At 33.9% G+C, this 27,242-nt stretch overlaps 2 protein-coding genes across 3 annotated transcripts; one reads left to right on the top strand and one right to left on the bottom strand.

Annotated features, from left to right (window-relative positions):
• The first annotated feature begins 48 nt into the window (after positions 1-48).
• On the top strand, positions 49-16,589 carry kon (chondroitin sulfate proteoglycan 4-like protein). The gene is made up of 24 exons (XM_013306802.1): positions 49-472; positions 582-718; positions 884-1,030; positions 1,327-1,470; positions 1,705-1,886; positions 2,137-2,344; positions 4,671-4,826; positions 5,048-5,275; positions 5,514-5,804; positions 6,206-6,403; positions 7,406-7,512; positions 8,281-8,416; positions 8,826-9,001; positions 9,455-9,614; positions 9,687-10,892; positions 10,969-11,150; positions 11,447-11,600; positions 12,116-12,610; positions 13,045-13,240; positions 13,419-13,574; positions 13,719-15,577; positions 15,731-15,969; positions 16,140-16,275; positions 16,448-16,589. Exons 1-24 carry the CDS (start codon positions 418-420, stop codon positions 16,544-16,546), a joined length of 7,047 nt encoding a protein of 2,348 aa, XP_013162256.1. The 5' UTR covers positions 49-417; the 3' UTR covers positions 16,547-16,589.
• Positions 16,590-21,704: 5,115 nt separating this feature from the next.
• LOC106113655 (alpha-tocopherol transfer protein-like) lies at positions 21,705-26,886 on the bottom strand. Of its 2 annotated transcripts, none has more exon segments than NM_001312270.1 (7): positions 21,705-22,288; positions 22,529-22,733; positions 22,872-23,065; positions 23,145-23,206; positions 23,290-23,449; positions 23,658-23,848; positions 26,769-26,832. In NM_001312270.1, coding segments are annotated over 6 exon segments (1,008 nt in total). In that variant the 5' UTR covers positions 23,842-23,848; positions 26,769-26,832; the 3' UTR covers positions 21,705-22,085.
• Positions 26,887-27,242: the final 356 nt, after the last annotated feature.

Below are 27,242 nucleotides of genomic sequence, written 5' to 3'. Positions count from 1 at the left end.
CTTTGGTTTCCACATATGATGTCATTTTGACAAAGGAAAGATGAAAACTATCAAATCGATCATGCTATTTTTAACAAACTAGCTTAGACTTAGATTGTATTATTATTAGGGATGTGTACAGTATCGATGTTTGCAATACAGCAGATTTTAAAAAAAATACTGCGTTATTTTAACATAAAAATGGATTGACTTAGAGTATAATACAATCGTGATTGCGCTTTGTAACACAAAGTCGTGTAACGCCACGCTTCCAGCCTCACTGTGGATTCGGATTGGAATATGTCTCCATTTTCTCATATCCTTGACAACATAGGATTACAAACGTTTCCATCACTCATTCAAGCATAACATATTTTTAATGAGTTGAGTTTCGAGTCTATTTCGGTTACTTGTTAGTGTTAAATTGATTTAATAATAATGGAGCTACTTCTAATTGTGTCACTGTTTTCTTTTGGTCTGGCTTATGATAAAGGTAAGTAAAACGAAACGAAATATATATACTTGCTTTTGTTACCTTGTACTGCTGTAATTGTAATGTTTATAATTGTATCAATATTAAAGTAAAATAAATATTTATGCAGCATCTTTCTATGGAGCCAGTTACATCGCATATCCTCTCCAAGAAGCCAAAGGAGCCACGGATATTAGCTTTAAATTCCGCACCCATTTGTCAGACGCTTTACTTCTTCTTGCTGCTGGAAAAACTGATTACTGTATGGTGAGTGATTAAACATATGGTTTTTATTGCTGTGCAAGCATCATCTAATGAGTTAATAATAGTATTTAAAAATAACTTACATTAGTGATTATGTTTCTGCTTTGATTTTTGCAATAACCATTAGTTTAATACAGCATCCTTTAGTTTTCTCATGGTTTATTGTAGATTCGTCTGGAGAGTGGCCGTTTAAAACTTCATATAAACCTTGGCGCTGGTGAAAGTGAGCTTTCCTCACCCAAAGGAATACATTTAAATGATACTCAGTGGCATCATGTTAGTATTATTAGAAGAGAAGCAAATCTCACAATGAAGGTAAGGTATTAATAGATTTGGATTTATTATAAAATTAACCCATTTAATGCTGCTATATTTTTTAGTATAATATATTTACTTGCCACATGAGTCTATAGCACTGATTGTGTTAATAGCATAATTATTCATGATCATGAATTAAAGTTAGACAAACTGTTTTTGAACTATACACAATTATTTTATTAACTATAGATAATAGTTGCCAAAATTTTACAACCCTATATTTCCAAAATGTAATGTAAGATGTAAGGCATTGTAATAGACATTTTTTATTATATTTTTTATAATCTTATTAGATTGATGAAAGTACAGTGAAAAAGCGACTACCCGGAAGGTTTTTTGAACTGAACATACATTTTGGAATATTTCTTGGTGGACAAGGTGACTTCTCTGAATTGTTTCTTGGCCATATGGAAAACTTTCGGGGCTGTATAGAAGATGTAAGTTATTATGTTTCAAATATATTAATATGTGTTTTTTTCTATGCTTCAATCCAAAACTAGTATTTTGACTTAATTTTTACGGCCGGCTGCTTGCTTCCAACCCTATTTGGGAGAGATACAAAAATTATATATTTATTTTTGTCACCAGTGATATTTTGTAAATTTCGTATGTCATTTTTTGTGGTAGATCATTTTATGTACTGGTTGGCAAATTATTTTCAAATTTTTTAGGTATACTACAATGGAGTTAAGATTATTGAGAAAGCTCGTAGCCGTACTGGTTCAGTGCACGTGGAAGGCGTTACTTGGAACTGCGCTCCAGAGTTCGATGCCGACATTAATTCCGATATAAGTTTTGTTGATGAAGGCGCTTATTTAATTTTACCGAGAATTAATTCAAGAGCTGGTGGGCGGTAAGTCAAGTTTACGAGAAATGTTTTATTTTGAAAGTTTCCTTTTATATTATCATAAATCAATTTATTAATATTTAATTTTTTTTATAACATGGCTCATCATTGTGAAACAATATACAATTTATTTCATCTCTGATTAAAGTAAAGATTTTTTTTTTATTTCAAAGCCAGTCCTACGTTTTGTTATCAATATACATACTTAAAAAATTACCTTTCATTGAGTTCGACTTTTAATTATAATTATTTTTAGATGGCAGATAGAATTTAAAACAACAACTCCAAATGCTATAATCCTGTATAATTACGGAGGAGGGCGTGGCTCTGATTTCTTAGCGGTTGAGATTTTAGAAGGAGTGGTTCGTGTCAAAATGGCGAAGGGACAGATAGTACATACTGTCAGAGTTAATGATGGCCAGTGGCATAAAATACATTTGCTATTTAATCCATCACTTATTGAGGTAAGATCGCTTGCGAATTTTCATCAATCTTTCTATTATGTGTCTTTGTATTTTTTCTTTTTATTTATTTTATTGAGAAGTGGACAAGATGTAAAATTTAGCAAATCTGTTAAATTAAATAATTGTACTTGGAATTACCATTTAGGATAAGATCATTAGCAACATTTAAATTTATTCTTTTATCAATAGTTGCACACGTTTATTTATTTATTTCGCTTGCTATTTTTTTTGTATCGAAATAAAATAATTTATTTTAGAAAAACTTACAATTAATTTGTTTGAGGAGTAGATATAAAGTATCAATAAAATTTGCTTTCATCCTTGATTTGCGTAATGACATTGCTTTGCGCTTTTAGGCTCTAATTTACTACAAAAAATAAGCAAGCGTTAATGGTTTTCTGTTTTCACGAGGATTTTTATTGTATATAATTGCGTAACACAGTCTGATAAGGTTGTCAATAGCGATTGTCATTTAATATTAACACTTTCAATGCCACCCTATCGCCTAGCGATTTCATTTTCTTCCCGAAAAATCGCAGTGGCATAGAACGTGTTAAAAAAGTCGTAGGTTAGTGACTTATTTTTAAAGAGGATATATTATTTCGACATTGAATTATTTAATTTCTATAGTTATTTCCCATACATCAAATGTCACCTTAGTGTAGACTTAGTAAATACTAAGTATCCAATGACCAAATAAAGTATTCAAGTTCGGAAATTTACGCAACAGTTTTTAATAAAAAATTTAAGAAAGCATTGCGAGTAAAATAAGCCTAGAATGTAATTCTAAGTATGACGAGTTGCGATGCAGATGCAATCTTTAAACATGGCTTGCGGTTGCGCTAGTTGTTAACCTAGTTTTAAAAATGAAGGCTCATTAGAGCTTTCGTTCGGCCACTAGATTATAATAAATTATTCTCGTTTGAAATAAATGCATTCAGTGGCTATTGTTTAAAGGAAAAGAGCTTTAAGCATTTCTAAATTTATATAATAACTTTTTTTATTTAAATGTCGATTATATATGATAACGGTCAAAATTATTAAAGAGAAACATAAGTCAAATATGTATCAACATTAACAAAATTATCTGATCTTTGTGAAATTGCATAAAAAACGTACATTCCGCATAATTACTTTAATATTAATAAAACAGTTTACTGTGATTTTTGCTTAAATCAGAGATAGCGAACCAATGGCACGCGACAGAATATTTTTGGCACATCATTGATTACAAAATTTATTATGCACTAGCTGCCGCTTGCGACTACATCCGTGCGGAATTAAAGAACTTAATTAGTAACGTGTGTGTTTTTTCAGACTATGTTCTACATTTATACCAAATTTTATCAAGATCCGTTAAGCCATTCCGGAGATACAAACAAACATAGATCCATCCAAACATTCGCATTTATAATATTAGTAAGAAGTAACATTACGAAACAGTGTGAAGTAAAGATTACTTATATCAGAACTCAAGTGATCGCTACCATTATGTTTTTGATTATCACAAAAACAAAATTATTTTATAACAAAACCATTTGCTTTTAAATTGATTTTATATTTTGTCACGAATTTACCAATTTAGGAGTGCTAAAATTCCTCCAAGCTTGGCGACCCTGCTATATATGTTTCTTGATACCCTATCCAAGTGATATGAATGGCAATACCAATGAACGTTTATTTAATTACTAGATGTCGCCCGCGACTCTGTCCGTACAGAATTATGAAAATACCTAATTAGTAGCCTATGTGTTCTTTCAGTCTATGTTCTATATGTATGCCTAATTTCATCGAGATCTGTTTAGCCGTTCTGGAGATACCTTCAAACAAACATCCATCCATCCATCTAAACACTCGCATTTATAATATTAAGTAAGATTTACTTTTAATGACTATGTGATGCGAAATCTATCATTTTTTTATTATTATAATACTTGTAGATTTAAAGGCATTGATTTGGATTAATTCAATTAAACTCGTCTTCAGCAAAGTCTTTTAATTTCTATACACATCGCCATTTAAGTGTTTTACTAGCTATGTGAATATTATACAAGATTTAATCTCATCTGATAATCTCCAAAGTCGCTCTTCGAAGTAGGTCAAATAAAAACTATGGATATAAAAATAGGTTTTATAAGTCAATCACGTGACTATTACTTAACGTTTCTGTACGAACATATAATCTGTCGAAGTTGAATCTTGATTCTTTTTTTAAATTATTCAAAAGAATAGAAAACGTGTGCGAAGATGCGCATTAACTAGTTTTATATAAAGACCTTTTAGTATTATGTATATTTCAATAAAGTCATTTGTTCATTTTGTTCAGCTATCAGTGGACAATATAGCGATGAGTACACGGATAGAAAGTGGGGGAATGCGGTATCTGGATCTCTCCGACTCTTTCTATCTCGGAGGGATAGAGAGTGAGAAACGACAGCGTGCTTTCGCTAAAGGCATTAAAGCTGCCGATTCTAGTATTATGGTAAGTATAATTAAGTTCACGGATTTAACTTGACCTCAAGTGGTTATCAAGAAAGCCACTTAAACCACAAATCACCACGATATTATGTATATTATACTAAGGGGCACTCTTAGTGAGCACTTAACGTCTCTGAGTGCTGAAAAATACAAATCTGTTTAAGAAATTCAATTAATTTAATGTTAATGTTGTCAACTGTTATATATATTTTTTTAATTTAACAGGGTTGCATTAAACCTATTGAGGTGGATGATAAATTATACGGCCTTCCGAATGCAGTGGTGACATATGGTGTCAGCCCTAAGTGTGTTTGGTGGTATCCATGCCATGCTAACCCTGCCAACCCGCCTTGTCTGCCCAACGCTGTCTGCGAACAACATGGCCTCGACCATTTCACATGCAAATGTGACTCCGAACTTTGTATAAATCCTGATTATGCGGAAAAGTATAAGGTGAGTCTCTTAAATTATACATTTGACGCATTTAGAAGAGTAGACTTATTCTCGAAGTGCCAAATCAAATTCCGGGTAGTATTTATTTTTAATTTAAAATGAAGTGACAAGTGGAACTCATAGTTTGTTGACTACTAGATTCAGTTTCGCATACTAAGACTCAAATACGGTTCAAATGAAATGAAATTGAGACATCCATTTCTTTTTTATCACTATAATCGTAATTTTTTATCTCCAGGTGTTTTCAAAATCGAGCAGTGAACTGGAATTGGTTTCCCTGTACCCGCTGACAGTACAAGAAGGTGGGGTAGCGGTTATAACAACGCAAAATATAGATGTAGTACTGGATCATCACAAGTATGGAGTGCGACCGTCTGGTGTGGTACTACACGTCGCTCAGTCACCAATGCATGGACGTATCGCAGTTGATCTGTCACTACAAAGGAATCTCCCACAATATGCTAATTACATCGATGGAGAAGGGAAATCTAAACAGTTTTTTACCCTCATGGATTTATCAAGAGATAAGGTATTTATTTTGTTGCTACATAATGAGAAAGTTAAGTAATATATCAGAAGGAAGACTGCAAACCCACGAAATTCAAAGATACATGTGAAGTTAACTCAGTGTGTGCCAGTGTGGTTGACTAGACCATAGTAACCCTACGGGCTCCAAGTCCCTCAGTGGGAACATATAAAGAGCTGACAAAGTTTACTAATAGATGCCTTTTTTCTTCATGTAGAACAAAATCTTATTAACTGTAAATTAATTAAAGCAAATTCTATTTAACCAGACACAATAAGCCCAACGTAGAATTTATTCTGTACTAGAGAAAGATTTTAACACTTTGATTACCCTAACGAGTTTAATTTCATTTATAAAATCGTGATGGCATAAACCGTGTTAACACAATGATTGTTTTTTTTCAGGTGCGCTACGTTCACGACGGCTCTGAAAATCACCAGGATGCTATAGTTGTGGAAATGGAGCTGGTGCCAGAAGCTCGCTTCACCTTACCCAGTTATCTTCAGGGTCGTCATGCGTTTGCACTCCACGTCAATGTGACCCCAGTCAATGATGCTCCAGTACTGAATCTACCGCCGGGGAAAGTGTTACGGCTCACACAGGTCTGGTTTTACTTGGATTGAGATGAACCGACCAATATTTTAAGACCCTTGTAGAATTAGATTAGTTTCGATTATTTGACTTTTATCAATTGTTCCGGGGAGTAAGACAAATCGCTTCGAAGCAATTCCTTAACGAATTTCAAAAATGTATGAAGCTGACAATAACTTTCTATAAGTCACGTTATTGTCGCGTCTCAGTTTCATACATTTTTGAAGTTCGTTATGGAATTGCTTTGAAGCGAATGCATTTTGTGTAACCACGCCCGTTAATTGAGAGTATTGTATCTTTATTCCGTGATTACCTTAAATATTTTTAACAACATTAAAATCAGTTGCAATTTATTTAAATTTATGAAGAAATAATTCTTTTTTTAAAAACATAATTCGAATGTAGAAGAGTTATTTAAGAAAAAAAAATTTTTTTTTAAATTTCTAACTGCCTGTTCTATCTTAATTTTTTGTTTTTGCAATGTATTTTTTATTTATCGTTTTACTTTTCAGTGCGTCAAAGCGATTCGATTTGTTTATTTGGGTTGCTTATCGTAGTTGCATGCTTTGTTTGCTACAAACCTGCTGAATAACTGCATCTAACATATTAACATTCAGTGAGTATTAGTTGGTTATTTTTATCATTCAAAATAAAATAAAAAATTTGACAACTTTGTGAGATCTGTCCTCTGAAATAGGTAAAGAGATAGAAGTTTTCCATTCATTTTATCAGTACATTTTTTAAAGTAAAAACTACGTAAGTGATAGTATTGTAGAGATTCTCTATTCCACTATTATATTCTTATTTAACTTTTAGTTTGATGCATGATAATTTATGAATGTATATTTTACAATAATTAACGCATTTTTAGTTGTATTAGTTACTAGATACTATACAAGCACGGCATGTAAGTTTTTAGATGATTTATAGTACTAAAACTTAAAAAACATTATTCGAATCATAATATAATTAATTATATAGATAAATTTGCAATATCAATATAATTTGTGCAGGGTACCCGTAAAGTTATTACCTCGGAGATACTAAAAGCGGAAGATCCGGATACACCGCCTGAAGATTTACTCTACACTGTGTTGCATGGAAAAAATGAAGCGAGCAGGTAATTTGGTGATTAATAAACTATTGTAATTAAATTATATAATAAATGTAATATATGTAAATGCCGCATAATTTAAAAAGATACTGTTAAATGAAGACTATGTCAGGCTTCTAGTCAGATTCTTATAATGGTAGATATACAATGGCCTAATGTTTTTTTCTTAAATTATAAGTTTTTTACTGAAAGAAAGACAGAAAGAAAAGTTTTTATTATAGGTAATACAGATTAAACCAAGAAACAATAAGTAACATAATAAAATTGCACATAACTAAGAAATTAAATTAGACCTAAGTTACCATTTATGGTTAATTTGGATAATCTAGTGATGCCCACACTAGGCAATGCCTGTATCGTGGCCACCGATATTCTACTACTTATAGATGAAACTATAAAATATAATGTGTATAAGTAAAGTTGATGCAACCTGCACATATCTGAGAAGAAATTTAAAGATATGTGTGAAGTCAACCCGCACGTGGTCAGCGTGGTTGACTATGGTCTAATCACCTAACTAAGGGTAGACTCCGAGCCCCTCGGTGGGGACGTATAGTGAGCTGATGATGATGATGTAAAGTTTTCATACCCGTTATTTGTTTATCTTAACCATATCCTAATACAAATCTAATGGTTAGGGATATGGATTTTCGACTACGTGGTCGAGAGTTCAAACCCAGGAATTAGACCGTCGTAAACCATATCCTAGCCCAAGCTTCGAACTTAGTGAACAAATATTAGTAGTATATTGTTAAAATATTATTTAAATTTCAGTGGTCATATTGAGATGTCAGGTCAGCCTGTTGACTCGTTCACACAACAGGACATCGACGCGGGCGTAGTGTCATACGTACACGGCTCGAGTGGGGACAAGCAGTTGAACAAAACGTCCTTACGATTGACATTACAGGTTATTAAAAAACTGTTTTCTTTTATCATGTAATCTCAGAGACATTACATAATTTAGAATTACATTAATTATTTTAATTATGTAGAATGCAGAGTAATTTATTCTATAAGATGTTATGTGGTGGGGTAAAAATTATATGCAATAAACATATTGAATATTATACAAGAAAAACCTATCAAACGAAAAATATTAATAGGTTTTGTAATTTTTAGGGTTCCGTACCTCGAAAGGAAAAAAACGGAACCCTTATAGGATCACTTTGTTGTCCGTCTGTCTGTCTGTCTGTCAAGACCAGTTTGATTGGAAAAACTGCCAATCAATCTTTATTTAAAAAAATAACTTTAACTACTGAGTAACATAGTGAGTTATTATTGAACAAATGATCACTTATCATTGTTAAATATTGTAGGTATCCGATGGTATTGAGACCAGCGGTGCAAGTGTCCTGCGCATATCTATCGTGCCTCTACAAGTTCGTCTTGTTAACAACACGGGCCTGCAACTGGTCCATAACTCATATGCGATCATCTCCGCTGACAATCTCACATTCGCAACAAATGCTGAAGAAAGCAACGCTCAAGTTCGGTAAGTCTAAATCAATATGCAATCTATTTTTTTTTCATTATTTATAATATGGTCATATATCTGTTTATGAAGTATTACGTCTTACTAATATTATAAATGCGAATGTTCGGATGGATGGATGGATGTTTGTTTGAAGGTATCTCCGGAACGGTTGAACGAATCTCGATTAAATTTGACATACATATAGAACATAGTCCGGAAGAACACATAGGCTAACTAAGTTTTTTTAAGTACTGCACGGAAGGGTTGCGGGCGACAGCTAGTCCTTAAGAAAATTATTGATTTTTAGAGTTGTAGATAAGATATGTTATTTAAAGCGAGAAATACAGTCGTACTTATAGTCCAAACTCACTAAATAAAGATTATGTTACAAAGTGTCCTTTATGTACAGAATTTATTTATTAGTTTTCCATTTATGCCATACGACATATGTATTTAATTGTAACATTACAGCTATGACATCGTAAAGCCGCCTCAGTTCGGCGTGGTGGAGAGGTTGCGAGTGTTGGACGGCACTTGGCAGACTGTCGACTCCTTTACGAGCGAAATGATTAACTTTGGCCGGGTGCGGTACATGCATCTCTTAGGCAATCCCTCACATGACGAGTTTAAGGTTTGTTATTTACTTATTATAACTTTATAAAAATCATGTAAAATTTATTTATATTTTTATATTGTATTACAGTTTAAAGCGTCGGTGGGTGCGATACGAACGAATATTCTATACGATTTTCGATTGACATTCATCAAACTGGAATTATATCAATCTACAAATGAAGAGTTGGTATTGAATAACACGAGAGAAGCTTTCATATCTCCTCTGCATTTACGATTCCAAACCAGACCTATTCCTCTATCGGCCGATAGAATCTTATATACAGTGCTGAAGCCACCTAAATATGGTATCCTACATCTGTCGTCTGGCAAACACCATCTACTTATGTACGGTACTTTCACCCAACGGGATATAGACACGGACCAATTGTGGTACAGATTGCACAGGCGAGCGTATTCACATATACACGATGAGTTTGCGTTCGTTGTTGGCGCTAACGAATGCGAAAATGTGACCGGAGTGATGACAGTCCGGCATACGCCGAGCTATCTCACGTCGGAACACTCGCAAGGTAGACTGCACACTACATTAGAGAGGCTACAAGTCATGGAAGGCTCGAGAATGGCGATACCGGCCAGCCATCTCGACTTCCGAACGGACGCTGTCACGAATTTGTTGTTCAACATCACCCATGTACCGAGGCACGGTAAGATCGAAGTTATCAATGACAATCTCAAAGTGATCAGAGACAATACGACTTATTTTACATTGCAAGAACTCAACTCCGATCGCGTATATTACGCGCACGATGATTCTGAGAGTAGACATGACTCGTTCCATTTCATGGCTCTGAGTCCGGAGCCGGAAGACTTTCAGTACGTCGGTGTGTTCCATATCGATATTATACTAAAGAACGATAACAGTCCCGTCCGTGTCAATGAAAATGTTTTTCATATAGTTCACGGCGGTGCGAGACTTATAACGGCGAGAGATCTTAGCTACACCGACGCCGACTTGGATACGAGGCCGTCTGACATCATTTATACTGTTCAAAGGTTTACAAAAGACCCACCCAATGGTGGTATCTTCCGTGCCGACAATCCATCGGAGCAAATCGCTCAGTTTTCACAAGATGATATCAATAAGAATCTAGTGTTGTTTAAACATCAAGGCAAGGAGTATGGCAAAATGGCGTTCTGGATATCGGACGGCTTGTTCGATGTCAATGGAAACTTGGAAATACAAGCGTCACCGCCATTTATAAGGATGTATCCAACGAACGGATCGATTGTTGAGAATGGCAAGGCTGTTGTGATCACCGCCAGAGATATGCAGGTAATTTTCTCAATATACAATTATGTCGACTCCATTATATAGCAAGATTTCTTTACACCGCTTTCTGTTAATTCAGGTGGATACAAATATGAATTGCCTAGAAGAAGACATTCGATACGAAGTAACACAGGAACCAAAGCACGGCACTATGGAGGTAGGCGAAGGTGTAGGCGCGTCCACCTTCACGCAACTGGATGTAGCGGCCGGCAGAGTTGCCTACAGGCATACGGAGCCTAACGTGCCGAGCGATTGCTTCCGGTATGATAAATATGTATTCATAAACATTTTCTATATTACTTATTTTTTTTTACACACTAGCGACTTGGTAATCGCAGATTTAAAGGCCTAAAACCTTCCAGTTAAAGGCCTTTAAAATAGCACCATTTTTAAGATTACCCAAAAGAAACAAGAATTGTGGATATATAGACAGACATACATTTTAAATATTAATTTTTGTTATAAGCTAAAAATCTATTTCAAACTATTAACAGTGTTATTTTAAGCAACTGTCACATATTGGTTAAGAAATGCTAATTATTTTTTTTTATTGACAGTTTCAAAGTGATGTGTTTGGATACATGGGGCGAAGGTACATATCCTATCAAGATTTTTCCGTCAAGTTACTGGGAGCCTCTGCGAGTGACAACCAATAAACCACTTATTGTGGAAGAATCGACTAGCGTTAATATAACGAAAGACGTTCTAGAGGTACGTGAACATTCAATTTTTGTATTACACAATTTGTATGTAACTTTAAGTCTTACATTTTTCTATTGAATAATATGAATAAAATATCCTATCACAATGCAAAATAAATTAGAAACTCTAAAGTACGGAAATTTGGTTGTATTTTTTTTATTATGAAAATAACTTTGTTAATTCATTACGATGAAACTGAAAAGTTACTTTGGCCCTACAATTAGAAAATACACGAAACGAACACAAATATAATTGACAAAGACACACGGTAACACACGCACGCACACAATCACACACACACAAGCACTAATTTGTTAACTATGTAAATTGTAAAGGAAAGGCGCCGGTGTCTGTCACACAGTTCATACTATGACAGACACCAACGCTCAACCTGTTTGTTTAATTGTTAAGTATATACATTTTTAATAAACAAAATAAATAAATTACCTAGTATAAAAATGTAGTTATCGAATAAAAATTAATACTTCAATATAACTTGATTGATTAATTTATTTATAATACAGGTGATGCATCCTCAAATAGAGCCATCGAACATAGTATATCAAGTTACGGACGGCCCATACTACGGTTGGCTCGAAATAACATCTACTCCGGGGACAGTTGAACTGGAGAATTATAACGAAGAGCCCGTACACACACGAGTATTCGATCAATCTATTATCAATGTAAACAGATTAACATATGTACAATCGGGTGTAAATCGTACCAGAGATAGAATCAAAATGGACGTTACAAATGGAATAGTATGGTTGAGAGGTGTCGAATTAATTGTGATAATAATTCCTGAACATTATTATGTTAGATCTTTGAACCTAACAGTTGTGGAAGGTGAAGCTGTCAGCTTGAGGCCGGATTTATTTAAAACAATAACGGAATATTATCGCGGCAAAGTTGTATCTTATAAAGTGATTGAGAAACCAAAGTTTGGTAAGATTGTAACGGGTGATCAAGATATCGGACTTTTGCCAGTTTTGAAACTGAACTCTGGGAATATACAGGTGAGAAAATATATTTTTAAACTAAATCATCATTTATTAAATGGCCCGCCCTTCACTTGAATAGTATTACTGTTTTTTTATTTACCAATTTTTTTTTTTACAATAAATTCAATATTTTTCAAGTCAAGATTCATACATAACTAAATTACAATTTTTTTGAAACACGTTTTTTTGACACTCTTGTTACTTAAAATAGTAGATTCTTATCTTACTATTATTAATGCAAATGTTTGGATGGATGGATGGATGGATGTTTGTTTGAAGGTATCTATAGAACGGCTGCATAAATGTCGATTAAATTTGGTATACATGCATAACATAGTCTGGAAAAACACAAAGGCTACTAATTAAGTTTTTTTTTATCAATCACGTATGGAGTCGCGGGCTACAGTTAAATGTAAGAGTTGTGATCTTAACATGATGTATTATTTCAGTATGTAAATGATGGTTCGGAAGAGTCGACTGATGCAATACGATTAGTTGCACTAACGGAAGGCGGTAAAGAAAGTGAACCGTTCTATTTGTACGTGAACATAGCTCCAGTGAACGATGAGACGCCGATAGTGGCCGCTAATACCGGTCTCTGTGTGTGGGAGGGCGGCACGTTTACCTTCACTAGGAATGAATTATGTAAGTTAATCATTCATTCATCTTTCTATTGTTTTATTATATTAATGGACTTTCATAGGTCGAAATTAAAGTTTAAATGTTTATTTTTAATTGTTACTTAAGCAATGGCATGGATGTCTCATGCTTAGTTAACGAGTGACGGTGCATTTGGTTGTTTCATCTGTAAATTGTATTACAGATGTGAACGACGTCGACACGCCGCTGGAGAACGTGACTATTCGCGTGGTAGACATACTGTCAGGTTACATTGCGCTCAAACACGACCTCGACACGCCGCGACATAGCTTCACGCAGGCAGACATCGACAGGGGACAAGTCATCTTCGTACACACCAGTAAGTATTGTAATTCTTACTATAAACGGACTTCGAAAAAAAAGTATAATATATATATATATAATATATATACATCGTCGCGTGCACAGCTACCTTACTGTGAAAGTCCTCACTTTTACTACTTCCCTGATTTACTATTTTCAGATGGCAGCAAAGGCAAAATGATATTCAACGTGACAGATGGACTTCACGAATTATCCAAGATCACATTCCTCATATCGACAAAGTCAGTCTCACTCAAGCTGGTGCGAAAACACAACCTGCGCGTGTTCCCACTTATGACTGAGCCCCTCAACAACTACTTCCTGATGGCCAAATGCTCTGACCCAACCAGAACTATAACATACAAAGTAATCCGAGCACCTAACCTCGGCAGACTTGTCATGCTCAATGGAGACAACCATCACAGAACCATCAAAATGTTCACACAAGAAGATATCAATAATACTTTAGTATACTACGAACATACCCATCCCTTCTCCGATTTATACACGAATGATTCATTTGTATTTAGCATAGAAGCCGCTCTCGCAAAATCAATCACTGACCAAACATTTAATATAGACATATCAGTCTCCTCCGGTGGTCTCGCTAAATACGTAAATATACCGCAAACAAAAGTTCAAGAGGGCGATAAAGTACCTATCGTTGTGAATGTAACTAATGTGATAAGTTATCTGGAGAGTCAAGCGGGAGTGAGACAGCCGCAAGTGGAGGCGCAGTGGTCACAACCAGCACATGGTAGACTCAACCCCTTCATGTCGTCTCTCACACAAGCACAGATGGAGACAGGAGTTGTTAACTACGAACATGACGGCTCCGATACCTTAGAAGACAAAATAGACATGTCTCTGTACCTTTTGCCAGATTACGTCCTTCTCTGTAATGTCACTATACATATAATAATAGTTCCCGTCAACGATCAACCTTTCAGGCTATTGACGGACACCCCACAAATACAAGTAGTCCAAGGTGAAAACTATACGATAACCAAAAATGATCTGTTAACCGAAGACGCAGATACGGAACCGACAGGCATATTGTACGATATAATTAGCGGACCAACTCAAGGCAGAATTGTTATGCTGGATAAGAACCAATCAATGGATGACGCTCATTCTATAAACAAATTCTCTCAGGAAGACATAAATAATGGTCGTGTGGTTTATGAACATTCCGGTATGTTACAAACTGCTACTTTCTACTTCAGAGTATGGGATGGTCAGTTCAAACCTACATACACCGTGTTCACAATAGATGTTATACCAGTTATTCTGAATGCAACATCACTTCATCCTATTTATCTACAACAAGGATCTAATGTGGCAACAGTCAGCACCGAACAAATACACGTGGATACGAACGCTAAGATATCTAAAGTATGGTACAATATCACACGACAACCTATGCACGGAATGATCTATGTGGGGAGGAGTCCAGTCACTTATTTCTCACATAAAGATTTGATGGATAAAGTTGTTATTTACATGCAGAATGATATGACAGTTGCCAACGATAGTTTTGAATTAATAGCATATGCGCATAATACCAATTCAACTTTACCTTTCGCTATTGAGGTGATTGTTCAGCCTCTCATGATACTTGGAGAACTGAAAGTAGATGGAGACAAAACTAAACTAAATTTGAACGGCTTGGACGCCACTGAATTAGCGAAATTAACAGCCAGCGATCCAGTGTATACGATAATAAAGAAGCCAAAATACGGAACTATTAAAAAGATTATCAGGTCTTCGGGAGAGAAGACCAGTGCCAGAGAAAGGGAAGTGGCCTATTTCACGCACGAAGACGTGAAAGCTGGCGTCATATACTTTGTTACTAAGAAGAAAATGAGCGATTTAAATGGATACGAGGATAGTTTTCGATTCCTTTTGGCTGCCTCGATATTTCAACCTGCGGCGGGGGATGTTAAAATTTTAATCGGAAGTAGATCGAAAAAGAACCTGCCTGGTCCTAATGACCCTGAGAGTCATGAAGGTGTTCTGGTAAGTAAATCGCTGCTATACAGTAAAACTTAATTAAAAAAATGGTGAACTTTCCGAACGACTACTAATAATTGAATGCTACCACAATTCCCAAAGAATGTTTTTTATTAAGATATTTGTACAAAATATAACTTAAAATCTTTTTTTTTTTAGGTTAACAATGGTGAATCAACGTCTTATTACATGATGATAGTGATGGCGCTATCAGGCGTGGTGCTGGCTATCATAGTGATAGCTGGTCTCATCAAATGTCGCCGGTACTTGGCACGAGAGAGGAACGCGCTTGTCAAGATACACGGACAGGGTCAGGGCGCGGTTGCGCCTATACCACTGCCGCGCCCACCGGAACATTTGATGCCGTCGCCTACGCAAGCCACGCCCCCTATCAAAAGGTATGTACTATTGAAATATACTTAAATGGTTTTCATCAAACGAATTATAAAAACAAACTAAAATATTAAAATTTTTGTTAAACAGATATTTTAGAAACTTTTGTGGGGTTTGAATTTTTTTATCTCTTTACTTATATTTATAATAATTAATTAACTAATATTTGATGTAGGTATGTGCCGTCGGAGCAATCAGCTACGACAGGTGCAAGCACGCCGCTGCCGTCCGCAGGCAGCGTGGCCTGTAAAGTCACTCCCCTGCCGGACGCTCCTCCGGATTTAAACGCACGATATCCATATGGCGCTGATGTGAGTAAACTTTTGGTTAAATCAATTAACCCAGAAATTAAATTCTCTGCCGACCCCTCTGGGTTAAACGCTTGAGTTATGTTATTCTATCATCTGATATTGTTGTGGTTACAGAAGTTGTATAATATTATCATAAGCTAACGTTTTTTTTTTCACAATATATGTTTTGCAGGCTGAAGAATGGAGCAACTATGAGGCGAGTGAATCAGCGTACGCGGGCGTGGCGGTTGCGGCGAATCCAATGCTGCGCCGCAACCAATACTGGGTCTGACCCGAGACCATGACCAACACTCGCACGCTGCCAGCGGCGCGCGCGCAACGTACGTACACATATCATATTATTTAATTTAATAATGGTAGACGTCAGCAACATTTGTTCATGAATTTGCTGCTTCGACCGGTGAAATACTATGACCACACAGACGACAAATCAAAGTAATTCCGTACAGTCTCTGATGAGTGTGCTTGCTAGAGGCTGTTTAGTCCTCTTTCTGGTCTCACCCATATAAGAAAAAGATTAGAAGGTTAAGTAGATTTCAGAGAGGAGGTGTCGCATATCAAGTTAAAATAAAAAGTTGTACAAAATGATAGTTTTTTGTGACATTTCATTATTAAAATAAAGAAGAAAAAAAATCGCGTTAAAATTAAATTCACTGTTTAAAAACATATTTTTTTTAATTCTAGCGGCAAGCGCCGGTCGTGATCAATTCCTTTCTCTCAACCGGAGCCAGCTTCGTCGTCGGCCTGAACTAGTTCCTACGCCTTTTCTACTCAGCAACTACGGCGTTAAGAAACACGTCACATGCGAAGTCACCGTTTAACAAATGTGCGTTTGATTTTGTTATATTTAATCATATCTTATGATGTTACTGCCACTCACAGTTGTTAAAGATGTCACTTAGTACAGATTTAGTACGACTGTACACAGAGTCGCCCTTAGTAATAAAACGACTCTTGAGTTTAACATTTAGTATGCTAGTTAAAGAAATATTTCAACACCCTTCGTTGTATTTTTATTGAAGATTAGTGTCTTAATGTGAGTTTCCACTGCTGAAACACAGAAAGAACATATTGTTGTCTCAGTTTAATTAAAAATAATAAGAGGGATGGAAATATGATTTTCCATGACCTTTCTTGGCAATGGAAATTCAGTTATAACAAATTTACATACTGATTAATTTGAAGTTAAAAAAATATTATATCTGAAACGCTAATATACAGCTTTTTAGATGTGATTTTTAAAGCAATAAAACGTCAGTTGTTGAGTTGAATGTAATTAAAATCTACTTAAATAATAATCTACTTAATTATACAAGTTCTACAATTATAAGAGAAAAAAAAATTAAAAAAAAATTATATACTTACATGTCAATGGTCGCTTTTTAAAGAATCTTTATAAAATGATTCGTTTTAAATGTGAAATGTGTGTTGACTTGTCAATATTAATAAGATCTTTGATATACAGAATTACTCGTTTTCATTATAAAAGACGTGAGTTTGAAAGCAATTGGCCATATGTTCCTAGTGTGTTGTAGCGCTTGGCAATGGTATAATACTGCCAATGTGCGATGTTTGTTAAATGAGAAAGGAACGCCTATAGAGATGTTAGAATGTATTACTTTTAGATTTGATAGGTTTATTCTGAAGCAAATTAGTTGCTGGGTGGGGGCATTAGTTGTAGTGGCCAAACAGATTTTAATATCTGTAGGGTATTGACACGTACAGTAGAATCTCCTTATTCGCGGGTAAAAAGTTGTGACCATTACCGCATTCACGGCAAATATTTGGCTTTTCTATCTAAATTATTGGCAGTATTTACTACTTGTACTTGTTGCCTTTATTCAGTACAACGAAGCCTAGTTTACTAGTAACTATAAATGTACTTTTCATCATTTGAAAAAAATCAAATTAACTTTTTTTAAAAAACTTAAAGCGTAACCACACGTTACTCCCGCGAATAGAGAGAAGTTTCTGTAATGTCTCTGTCTTTTCAAAAGGAATATAAGAAGACAGTATGTTTGTCTTAATTCACAAGAAATTCGCGAACATATAGCGAGTTTTTTTTTATTAAATGTTGCCAAATCACGTGCCAAATAGTTATACACATGTTAAAATAATTTGTTAGCAATTTACAATTGTATTAATTTCAATGTATTATTAGAATATTTAGTTTTAGAATTTGTAATAAGTTGATTGGTACTGAAATTATTTAATAATAATATTTTAGTATGTAAGTTGTATTAACTCCATTTTTTTTTGTCCCATTCACATGTTTACAAAAGCCGTATATTAAGGCTTAGGATTCTTTTTAAGATAATATCATATTATATTCCAAATTAATGTTAACAAGTTGCATGTTGAACGATCTTACCTAAACCCTCAACCCCGTATTTCCCCTCTATCGAAAAACTCCACAATCATCCCTTGGACTTCTCAATATTTACACCCGTGATTACATAATTTAATACATTCCATAATTATAAATTAAAAAAAACATTGAAAGTTCTTACTAAATGTCTATTATCGCCTACATTCATCGCAACAATAAGGTATTCCTTAATTGGTTTTGATTGTTGCTATACAATATGAAATACATCTTACTGTAATATAAATATCCCTTTCTATATATCTATAATATACCTAGTCTATGTTGTCTCTTTCATGTAATTATTTAATGTTTTTTTAAAGGTATTTAAATGTGTATAAGACTTCCCCCGTATATTATCTTTATATGTGCCAATTGAACGTAATATTAAGACCGTTTTAAATATTTATTATCCAAAATATTAATTATATATTTTTTGTAAATTTTCAATCATCATGTATTCCAGATTTACATTTCATTATGTTTCAGTGTTAATACATAAATATATCTACTTATTAAAGCAATATTAATCACTCTAAGAACACCAATAACAAAAAAAATTATATTTATTAAATTATAGTATTAATTGACTGTATTGTAGTTTAGAAGGATGAAACACCACATATGTCTTGTTTGTAATAAACACAGAACTCCACTGTTGTGACATTTAATTCTGACAGAACGAAGATTACATATTATATTTTTCAATACAAAAGTCGCGATAGTGGAAACCGACTGTTATAGGTGGGCCAATTTAAAAGTTTACATTTGACATCAGTTTTAGCTTCATAGTAAGGTGAATCAATTGATACTTACTTCCAACTTCAAAATCAATTTATTTAGTTCGATTCTTTTGTATTATGTGTGTTTAAAAAAGGAAGAGTTGAATGACCCAACGTTGTAACGACGTTCGATGGTCATTATTATAATAAATATGTAATTGAAATTTAAAATATTGCGGTAATTACACACTTGTTCTAACTTCAATTTTTTTTTGTACGCTCTTGCAAGGTTACATCGTTAGATTGTGATAAAGTGACCTATTAAATTGGCCGACCTATAAACTGTGTATTTTGTGTGTTAAAATATTGTATACTGCTAATGTTTTCGTGGGTTTTCATTGCCTGAACATCTGTACAAAACATGTCGTCTCACTTATTCTTTTTGAGGAAAAAGAGATGACACTATGTTTTTTACAGTTATTTCGGCAGTGGAAATTCATACTACTATATAAATGTATGTTTTGTTTCGACCCCATGTCATACGCACAATAGATTTAAAGAGCTTTTCGAATGATGTCAAATATATATATTTGCAAATAATATATATTTTACCATAGTTATTATCCAAGTCTCTCATTGTGATTTACTTGCGATGATTGAAAAGAACTACTTAATTTTGTCATAGGTTATATCGCCATGTTGGGGAAAAATAATTAAGTTAATCGGATAAGTATACAATTAATTAAAAATGTATTGTTAAATTGTCAATAGCCGAGGTAAACGTATGATTTTTCGACATATTGTCAACAATCAATACGACGTACAAATACAATATAGCAATATTAAATAAACTAGTATTTTCAATTAGTATAAGTTTTTTTAACATTTACTTCTGTTGTGTGGTAATTAATTGGATTTAGTATTAATAAGCATTGTGCCTGTAAAAACGTTAAATATGCGCTTTATGTAGGTTAGATGGAAAACTGTCGGAGTACATCCTCCTTGTAAGCTGAATAAAATTGAATATCAGATATTAAATATTGATTTTAAAAGGTTCCCACTTTATAAAAAAGTATGTTGCTATCTCAGTCTTTTCAATAGGAATAAATGAAATAGTAATATATTTTTGTATTGATGTTTTCTCAGTGGAAACTGGCTGAACACTCGTTAATGGCTATGTTGAGATATCTGTCCAATCCATTCCAAAATTACTAAAGGAATAATCTACGACAGTATTCGGCCTAATCTAAATTATTTAAATTTTAGCAATAGTGTATTGTGAAATAATTCTGTGAAAGAGATACATTTATATTTTGGATTTTTTTCATGATAGTGTCAGGGATTGTTCCATTCCTGATTTGTTAGTTCGCTAAGTATTGAGAATGTTCAATTGTTACAAGGGCTTAAAAATGTTTAAGAGGGTGAACATTTTAATTTACAGCTGAAACCAATAATCGTTATCGGAGACGCCAAAGACTAAATCGTTCATGTGAGCACAAAATCGGATCGATTTTTAAATTGGTTGAATTTAAAGATAATTGATAAAAAATGCTGGCATAAAACAAAATTGTTTGATATCGATTATTGGGTTTTACCGTCAACAAGAGATATGCTGCTCTTGAGGATTTTTGCACACGTACAACCACAATAAAGCAATTATTACCGGTTCCTATTCTTTGTGTAAGTCAAAAGGCTTTCATAATAATAATGTAAATGATCTTATTCTGCAGTTATATAATACATTTCAAAAACATATATGTGGAAAATAAAATTGTTTGTCTTCCACGCAAGTGACTGAAGAAATCACTCGACAAACGATAACGAACGATTTAAATTCAACTAAAGAACGCAATAACAAACACCAACTGGTTTGTTATCTGTGTAGTTGTGGTTATTAACCATATTGACATTCACAGCTTCGTTGATTAATTGGCTCTGATATGGAATGATCGAGTATAAGAATGCAAGACCTAAATTCAATGTGGATTAAAATATAAAACCCAGCCTTTTTCAGTCACTCACGACTTACACTCACAAGACTTTTAACGCCGTATTTTAGTATATTTGTCAATAACTTGGATATTATGAAAATATGAAATCGTGTGCAAGAACCCTAACATTTAAACATCTGTTGATATCACTGAAGATTTTATTTAACTCGTACCAAATGTTGTAATTGTAAAATATGAATGCATTTTGTACGATATATTTGTTTCCTAAGCGCAGAGTCAATAACGATTTGTGTATTTCTACCAAATAGATATTATGATATGAGTTTCTTATAAATAAAATAAACTAACTCGCATTTTTTTAGTTTTTATTTTTGTACTATAATTAAAAAGTTTATTAATTTTATCTTGTATTTCGTATACGCACATTTATTTATAAACATACTTTATCATTAAAACTAATTATTGTTTAAAAACATTTCTCCTTTCGACTTTCAATTGATGTCAATTTCTTATTTTATAATTTTTATAAACTACCTACACCTATATATTTAAGTAGTAATTACTGTTAAAAATCAGTCGTGTATCTAATATAGGTTTTTAATTTTAAATTCCGACTTTTACAAATTGAATTTAGCGTTAATTTTATAGTAATACTTGTCGATATCAAATTCAAGTTTTAAAAAAATGAAATTATTACTTATGGACGGACGAATCCATCTATCCTAAAAGTCAAATTTGCAAAAGTTTGAAATAAAAATGAAAAATGTATATTTAATCAACTTCTAGCTTTCTAAAGTTGCCAGTGAGACCCCGCATTGCGTCACCGACCGCGTCATTGTTGCACGAAGTGTTGCCGCGCAAAGCGGACACAGCGCCCTCTCGTGCCGCCTCGCTATACATTTCTAAACGCACCCCCATCTTGTCGTTCAACAACAATATACCGCGCTTTTCTGATAACTCTTTCTTCCACAGTTCTGCAATAAAAAAAACAACGGAACGTCATCGCTAAGACAAGGGCTTCTAGAATGTTCTTTCCATGGAATGTTAGTAACGTCTTTACATGAATAGGACAGACAATAACTTTCGATGACACGTGGTTGTAGCGTGATGACATCTATACGTTTTCATACAATTTCACGATTCTACTAACGGTATCGATTTTAGAATGTTACTTTATCTACAAGGGCGGGTACCAGGATTACATGAAACCTTACCAATCATGTCTTTCATCGGCATTATGCCTCCATATTCCTTTGGTAACAGTTTCTTATCGATCTGCACGTCTTCTACCGCCGTGTACAATCTCACTCGCTTCCTTATCTTTTCTGATATTAATCCCATCCCGAAGTCCAGAGCGAACTTTACAGTTGGATGCACGTTTACACCGTAGATCTCTTTGTGTCTTAATGGAATTGTACGCTGAAAAGGATTTTTAAATACAGTTCTTCAGAAGTCAGTCTCAGTGAATCTACGCACTGAGACTGACTGTCTACATATACACTAATGGATTAATTATGCTTGATGAGGTTTATAAGTTTGTACGGTTATGAAAATTACCTCGCCATTTTTAACAATTCTCACGGCTTCTTTTGGCGTGAACAATGTGAGATGAGGAAAGCCAACTCCGCCGCCGTCAGCGAAGTGCACCAGCCCGCGGACCTGCGACTCTTCATCCTCCATTAACGTCTCATAGCATATTCCCATCACTCGACACATGTCCTGGTTCGTGTATTTATATGGATCGAATACACCTGTGAAATTACACACATTGGATATACTATGTCGCTTTTATTTTTATAGAATAGTACAGTTTTAAATAAATATTCTTACCTGGTCTGTATATAACAACACGTCTACCCGCCTTGTCTTTGTATGGACTCACAAAAATATATCTGAAAAATGAAAAAAAAATGTAATACTTGAAAGAAATTTGACCTATAGGATCTCTTCCTCCTTAAAGGAAATATATAGTTACCCTAAATCGATGAGTTCTGCCATAGTAGGAAGCGTGTGGTCGAGCTGGTTGAAGGCGATGCCCCATGACTGACGCAGCAGTACGTAACGCTCGATTGCCTCTTGCGCCATTGGGACACTGAATTTCTTGGTACGGAGGAATCGGAGCAGAAATACCGAGTCTGAGAGATACAAACGATTAAAACTAACTTTAGCATTAGGTTGTAGGTAAGATGTAAGAAGTCCCATTCGCATTTTGTTACAAGAGTGAGATAAAAGATGTACACACAATGCAGACAGAAAGAGAGCTACAAAGATATTTGAAATATTATAGAAAAATCATCTTGATAGTTGGATATAAACATAAAAAAAAATATTGCATTATTTTACCCATCCTAATAGCCATGATCTTTGGGTTCTGTTCCAACCAATTTCTAAGGGCTTCCAGTGCCTGACTTCTTGCGTTGTCAGTCTCTCGTAGTTCTTCCAAAGCCACCGCCTGAGTATCCGCAGAGAGGGGACACTCGTATTTGTCCGATGAGGTCAGATAACGTTTTGTCAGGCGCTTTGACATATTGCTTCTAGAAAAATTAAACGAGATTAATAATTAAAAATTTGATCATGACACGGTATATCGATAGAATAATTCAACAACAGGTCAGGGAACACTTCTGATTACCTAAAATTAAGAATATTCCTACAAGGATAGCTCCCACATATTATTATAGTATAAATAAAAAGAAAATAAAAGTGCATAATCTTAATTAGATTATCAAGAATTACATAAAACCTTTATCGCTTCATAATATAGTAGATGTGAAGTTAGTCAACACGCATAATTTAACTAACCCACATACTGGCCGCATGCAATAAAACCTGGCTGCGTAGTGAAATAACCTGATGATATCTATAATGTGGTAAATTGAATAACATATTGCGATATACACTTCTCCCTACTCCTTTAATTTGCGCAGTAGATTGTTTTGATAGTTTATCTTACTATCTTACTTTTTACTAATATTATAAATGCAAATGTTTAGATGTATGGCTAGATGGATGTTTGTTTAAAGGTATCTCCAGAACGGCTAAACGGATCTCCATGATATTTGGCATACACAAAGAACATTGTCTGGAAGAACACATAGGCAACTGATTATGTTTTTTTAATTCCGCGCGGACAGAGTTGCGGGCAACTGCTAGTTTACGTATAAAGTACAAAATAAGACGTGTTAGCCCCACCATTAACAAGATCTTATTGTGACAGATTGCTATATTAATGGGAAAGTTCGTTTAAATAGAAAAAAAATCCTACTACAAAAGGTCTTATTTGATGAGCAAGCTATTGAATCATAAATTACATAAAAATGTTGCCTTTGAACTTGACACGGTTATGTCGAAATGTGTGATGAAACATTGGTCGTCGTTTAAATTGTTGTGGTTCGCTACATTAATACTACAGTCCGGCTCCGAGCTTTAGAAGCTTCCAACGCAATTTACTTTCACGCAATCGTATTGCTTCATTTGACATAATTCGCACCTAAGACCCAATGTTTCGAAATTCTAACCACTAAGATCAAATTGAAAAGACTCATTTTAATAAGGCCTGCTTTAACTTCTAAATTGCTATAGTATCAACTCGTAAGATTTTTTGTGACCGGCTTGTAATTGTTCTTAAAAACACTTTTTCACTAATATTTGGCGTAGCTGGCTGACTCCTGTTGTTATTTTGAGAATATATACTATTTCCAATAACACATAACAGTTGTGCGCGACTTGTCACGTGGTGGAAAAGAAGTCTAACTACCGAACAAAGAGTTGTCTTCTAGTTTTTTTAATATATGTTTGGGGTGGTTTTCCCGTTGTCAATTTAACTTATCTAAATGATGCAGTAAGAGCTATTTTAGATTCACCGGATTTCTGTTACAAAAGTAGGTGCCTATTATAAACTCCTTTACAATTATAGCGATTGACAGTCGGTTTCAAATAACCGTGTTGTATTTAGGCCGAATAAAGCAATGTAATGTATTGAGTAATATTCACAAGTATATTCCATTCACAGCTTCATAATAATAAAATCTTCAACGCTTCATACTTATGTGAAACAGTGTGTGGAAATTTCGAGTATAGTATTCAAGGCTAAATGGTATTAAATTATTTTATGTTAATACGTAATTAAATATAAACGTAGTTCCGGTTCTATTACTATTAATTGTAATATTTTTTTTATTTAACAAGTGTTGATCGCAGAATGAGTTGCAATGCTAAAGTGAAAATACCAAACGTGGTTTAGTTCATACTTTATACACGTATCGGTAATTCTACCTATTCGCATTATGACGTGGGGATTTTGATTAGAACTTAGTCTGTCGACAGCTAGTTTATTTATCATTGTTACTTCTTATTTATAAAAACGTTTAAACGCTTGTCACCTATCAATATTAAAACAACAATTATTATTCGTCTAAAAGCTAGACAAAGAACGATGAAAAAAAATTTTTTTTTTTGAGATTTAATTCCAAAAAAGTCTGTATTTAATTTTAAAAGCAGATTATTTTAGAAACATAAACTTTTTCTTAGCTGTTCAACAAACCATAACAAGTAGGAATTAATTTAATAGAAACTTAAAAAAGATAATTAACAAAGGAAGCGAGCGGAAAGTCATATTCGAATCAAACTGAAGGTCGTGCTATAAAATTTCCATAAAATTAATTAAAGTTGTATCTTTTATTTACAAAAAATACAAATTTAAAATAAAATTCAAAAGCAAAACAGTTTTGGAGTAATAACAACTATCAATTAAACAAGTAAAAAATGACATCTTTGTTACTTTGTCTAATTAAAGTTTCCTGAGTTGTGATTTATCTTCTAAAGTAGTCAAATTATTGCGCATTGCATTTGCTGTTTTCATAATACTAATTTTGAGTTTTTTTCACAGGTAACAGTAATGAGACGTTGTAAATTAGGAACAGGACTTAACAGACAATTCCGTGGTCTGTAAGAACTTTAATTAAGCTAACTTAATGTGTTAATTGTTTAAGATTTCATTTATTAATGTACTGTAAAAATGTCAAGTGACATGTGGCCAATTCATAATTTAATGTTTTGTACCTGGATGACCGAACTTTGGAAATTATATTTAAGTACGAATTACTAATAAAATGATGAAATATGAATAATATTTTTCGATCTTACCGATAGAAAAAGTTAAGTTTATGTTTAAGTTGATTATCGATAAACACGAATAAAATGACATTTTCTAGAAATGATTCCTAGCTAGATCGATTTATCGCCTCCAAAACCCTCTATATACTAAATTTTATGAAAATCGTTGGAGCCGATTCTGAGATTCCAATGATGTATATACACGAATTGCTCATTTAAAGATATAAGATAAAGACAATGTAATTTTTAAAAACATAGAAAAAAAATTTCAAACATCGTAATTAACAAAAACAAATTCGCACAGCTTATTTAGAATTCGCATAAATTCATCTGACTCACCTGTTATAGGTTCCGAATCAATAAAATATAAAAATAATAAATCGATTTTGAACTTCCACACGTGCTAGCTCGACCACGCACTCCACGAGACTGCGATCTGTCTTCGTCGGACGCGATATTTTGCACATAAAAGCACAATACTTTGAGCTGTAATATTTTGGCTTCGTAGATTGTCTCTGCAATGTTGCATATATCGTAAACATTTTCACAATCAATACAAAGTTATCAAATTAGTAATGTGTTCCTTTTCATTAAATTGTCGCTTTTGTTTGCGATAATATCTGCGCGCGAATTAAAAAAAATCTATTTACAAATACAGCTAGGTAACCAGTGATGTTTTTTTTGCTATTGGTCCAGTAATTTTTGAGTTTATTCTGTACGTATTAATCTGTTATGTTTTACAGATTTATTCTGTAAGCACGTAATGAATACCTGTATTGGCATATTAATATAAGCTCACTTATACCTCTTATT

This window comes from Papilio xuthus, unplaced genomic scaffold, assembly GCF_000836235.2.
Source record: "Papilio xuthus unplaced genomic scaffold, Pxut_1.1 DF828177.1, whole genome shotgun sequence".
NCBI lineage: Eukaryota > Metazoa > Arthropoda > Insecta > Lepidoptera > Papilionidae > Papilio > Papilio xuthus.
This window is presented reverse-complemented; position numbering and strand designations above follow the sequence as displayed.

Excerpts from the sequence above, each read along its gene's own strand:
- LOC106113655 (XM_013306504.1), bottom strand. The coding sequence starts at position 23,841 with ATGTCAAAGCGCCTGACAAAACGTTATCTGACCTCATCGGACAAATAC. Across the intron at positions 22,734-22,871 it reads GAATTGTTAAAAATGGCGAG|CGTACAATTCCATTAAGACA; the intron begins GTAATTTTCATA and ends AATCCTTTTCAG. Across the intron at positions 22,289-22,528 it reads GCCGATGAAAGACATGATTG|AACTGTGGAAGAAAGAGTTA; the intron begins GTAAGGTTTCAT and ends TTTTTATTGCAG.
- kon (XM_013306802.1), top strand. The coding sequence starts at position 418 with ATGGAGCTACTTCTAATTGTGTCACTGTTTTCTTTTGGTCTGGCTTAT. Across the intron at positions 6,404-7,405 it reads AAGTGTTACGGCTCACACAG|GGTACCCGTAAAGTTATTAC; the intron begins GTCTGGTTTTAC and ends TAATTTGTGCAG. Across the intron at positions 11,601-12,115 it reads TAACGAAAGACGTTCTAGAG|GTGATGCATCCTCAAATAGA; the intron begins GTACGTGAACAT and ends TTTATAATACAG.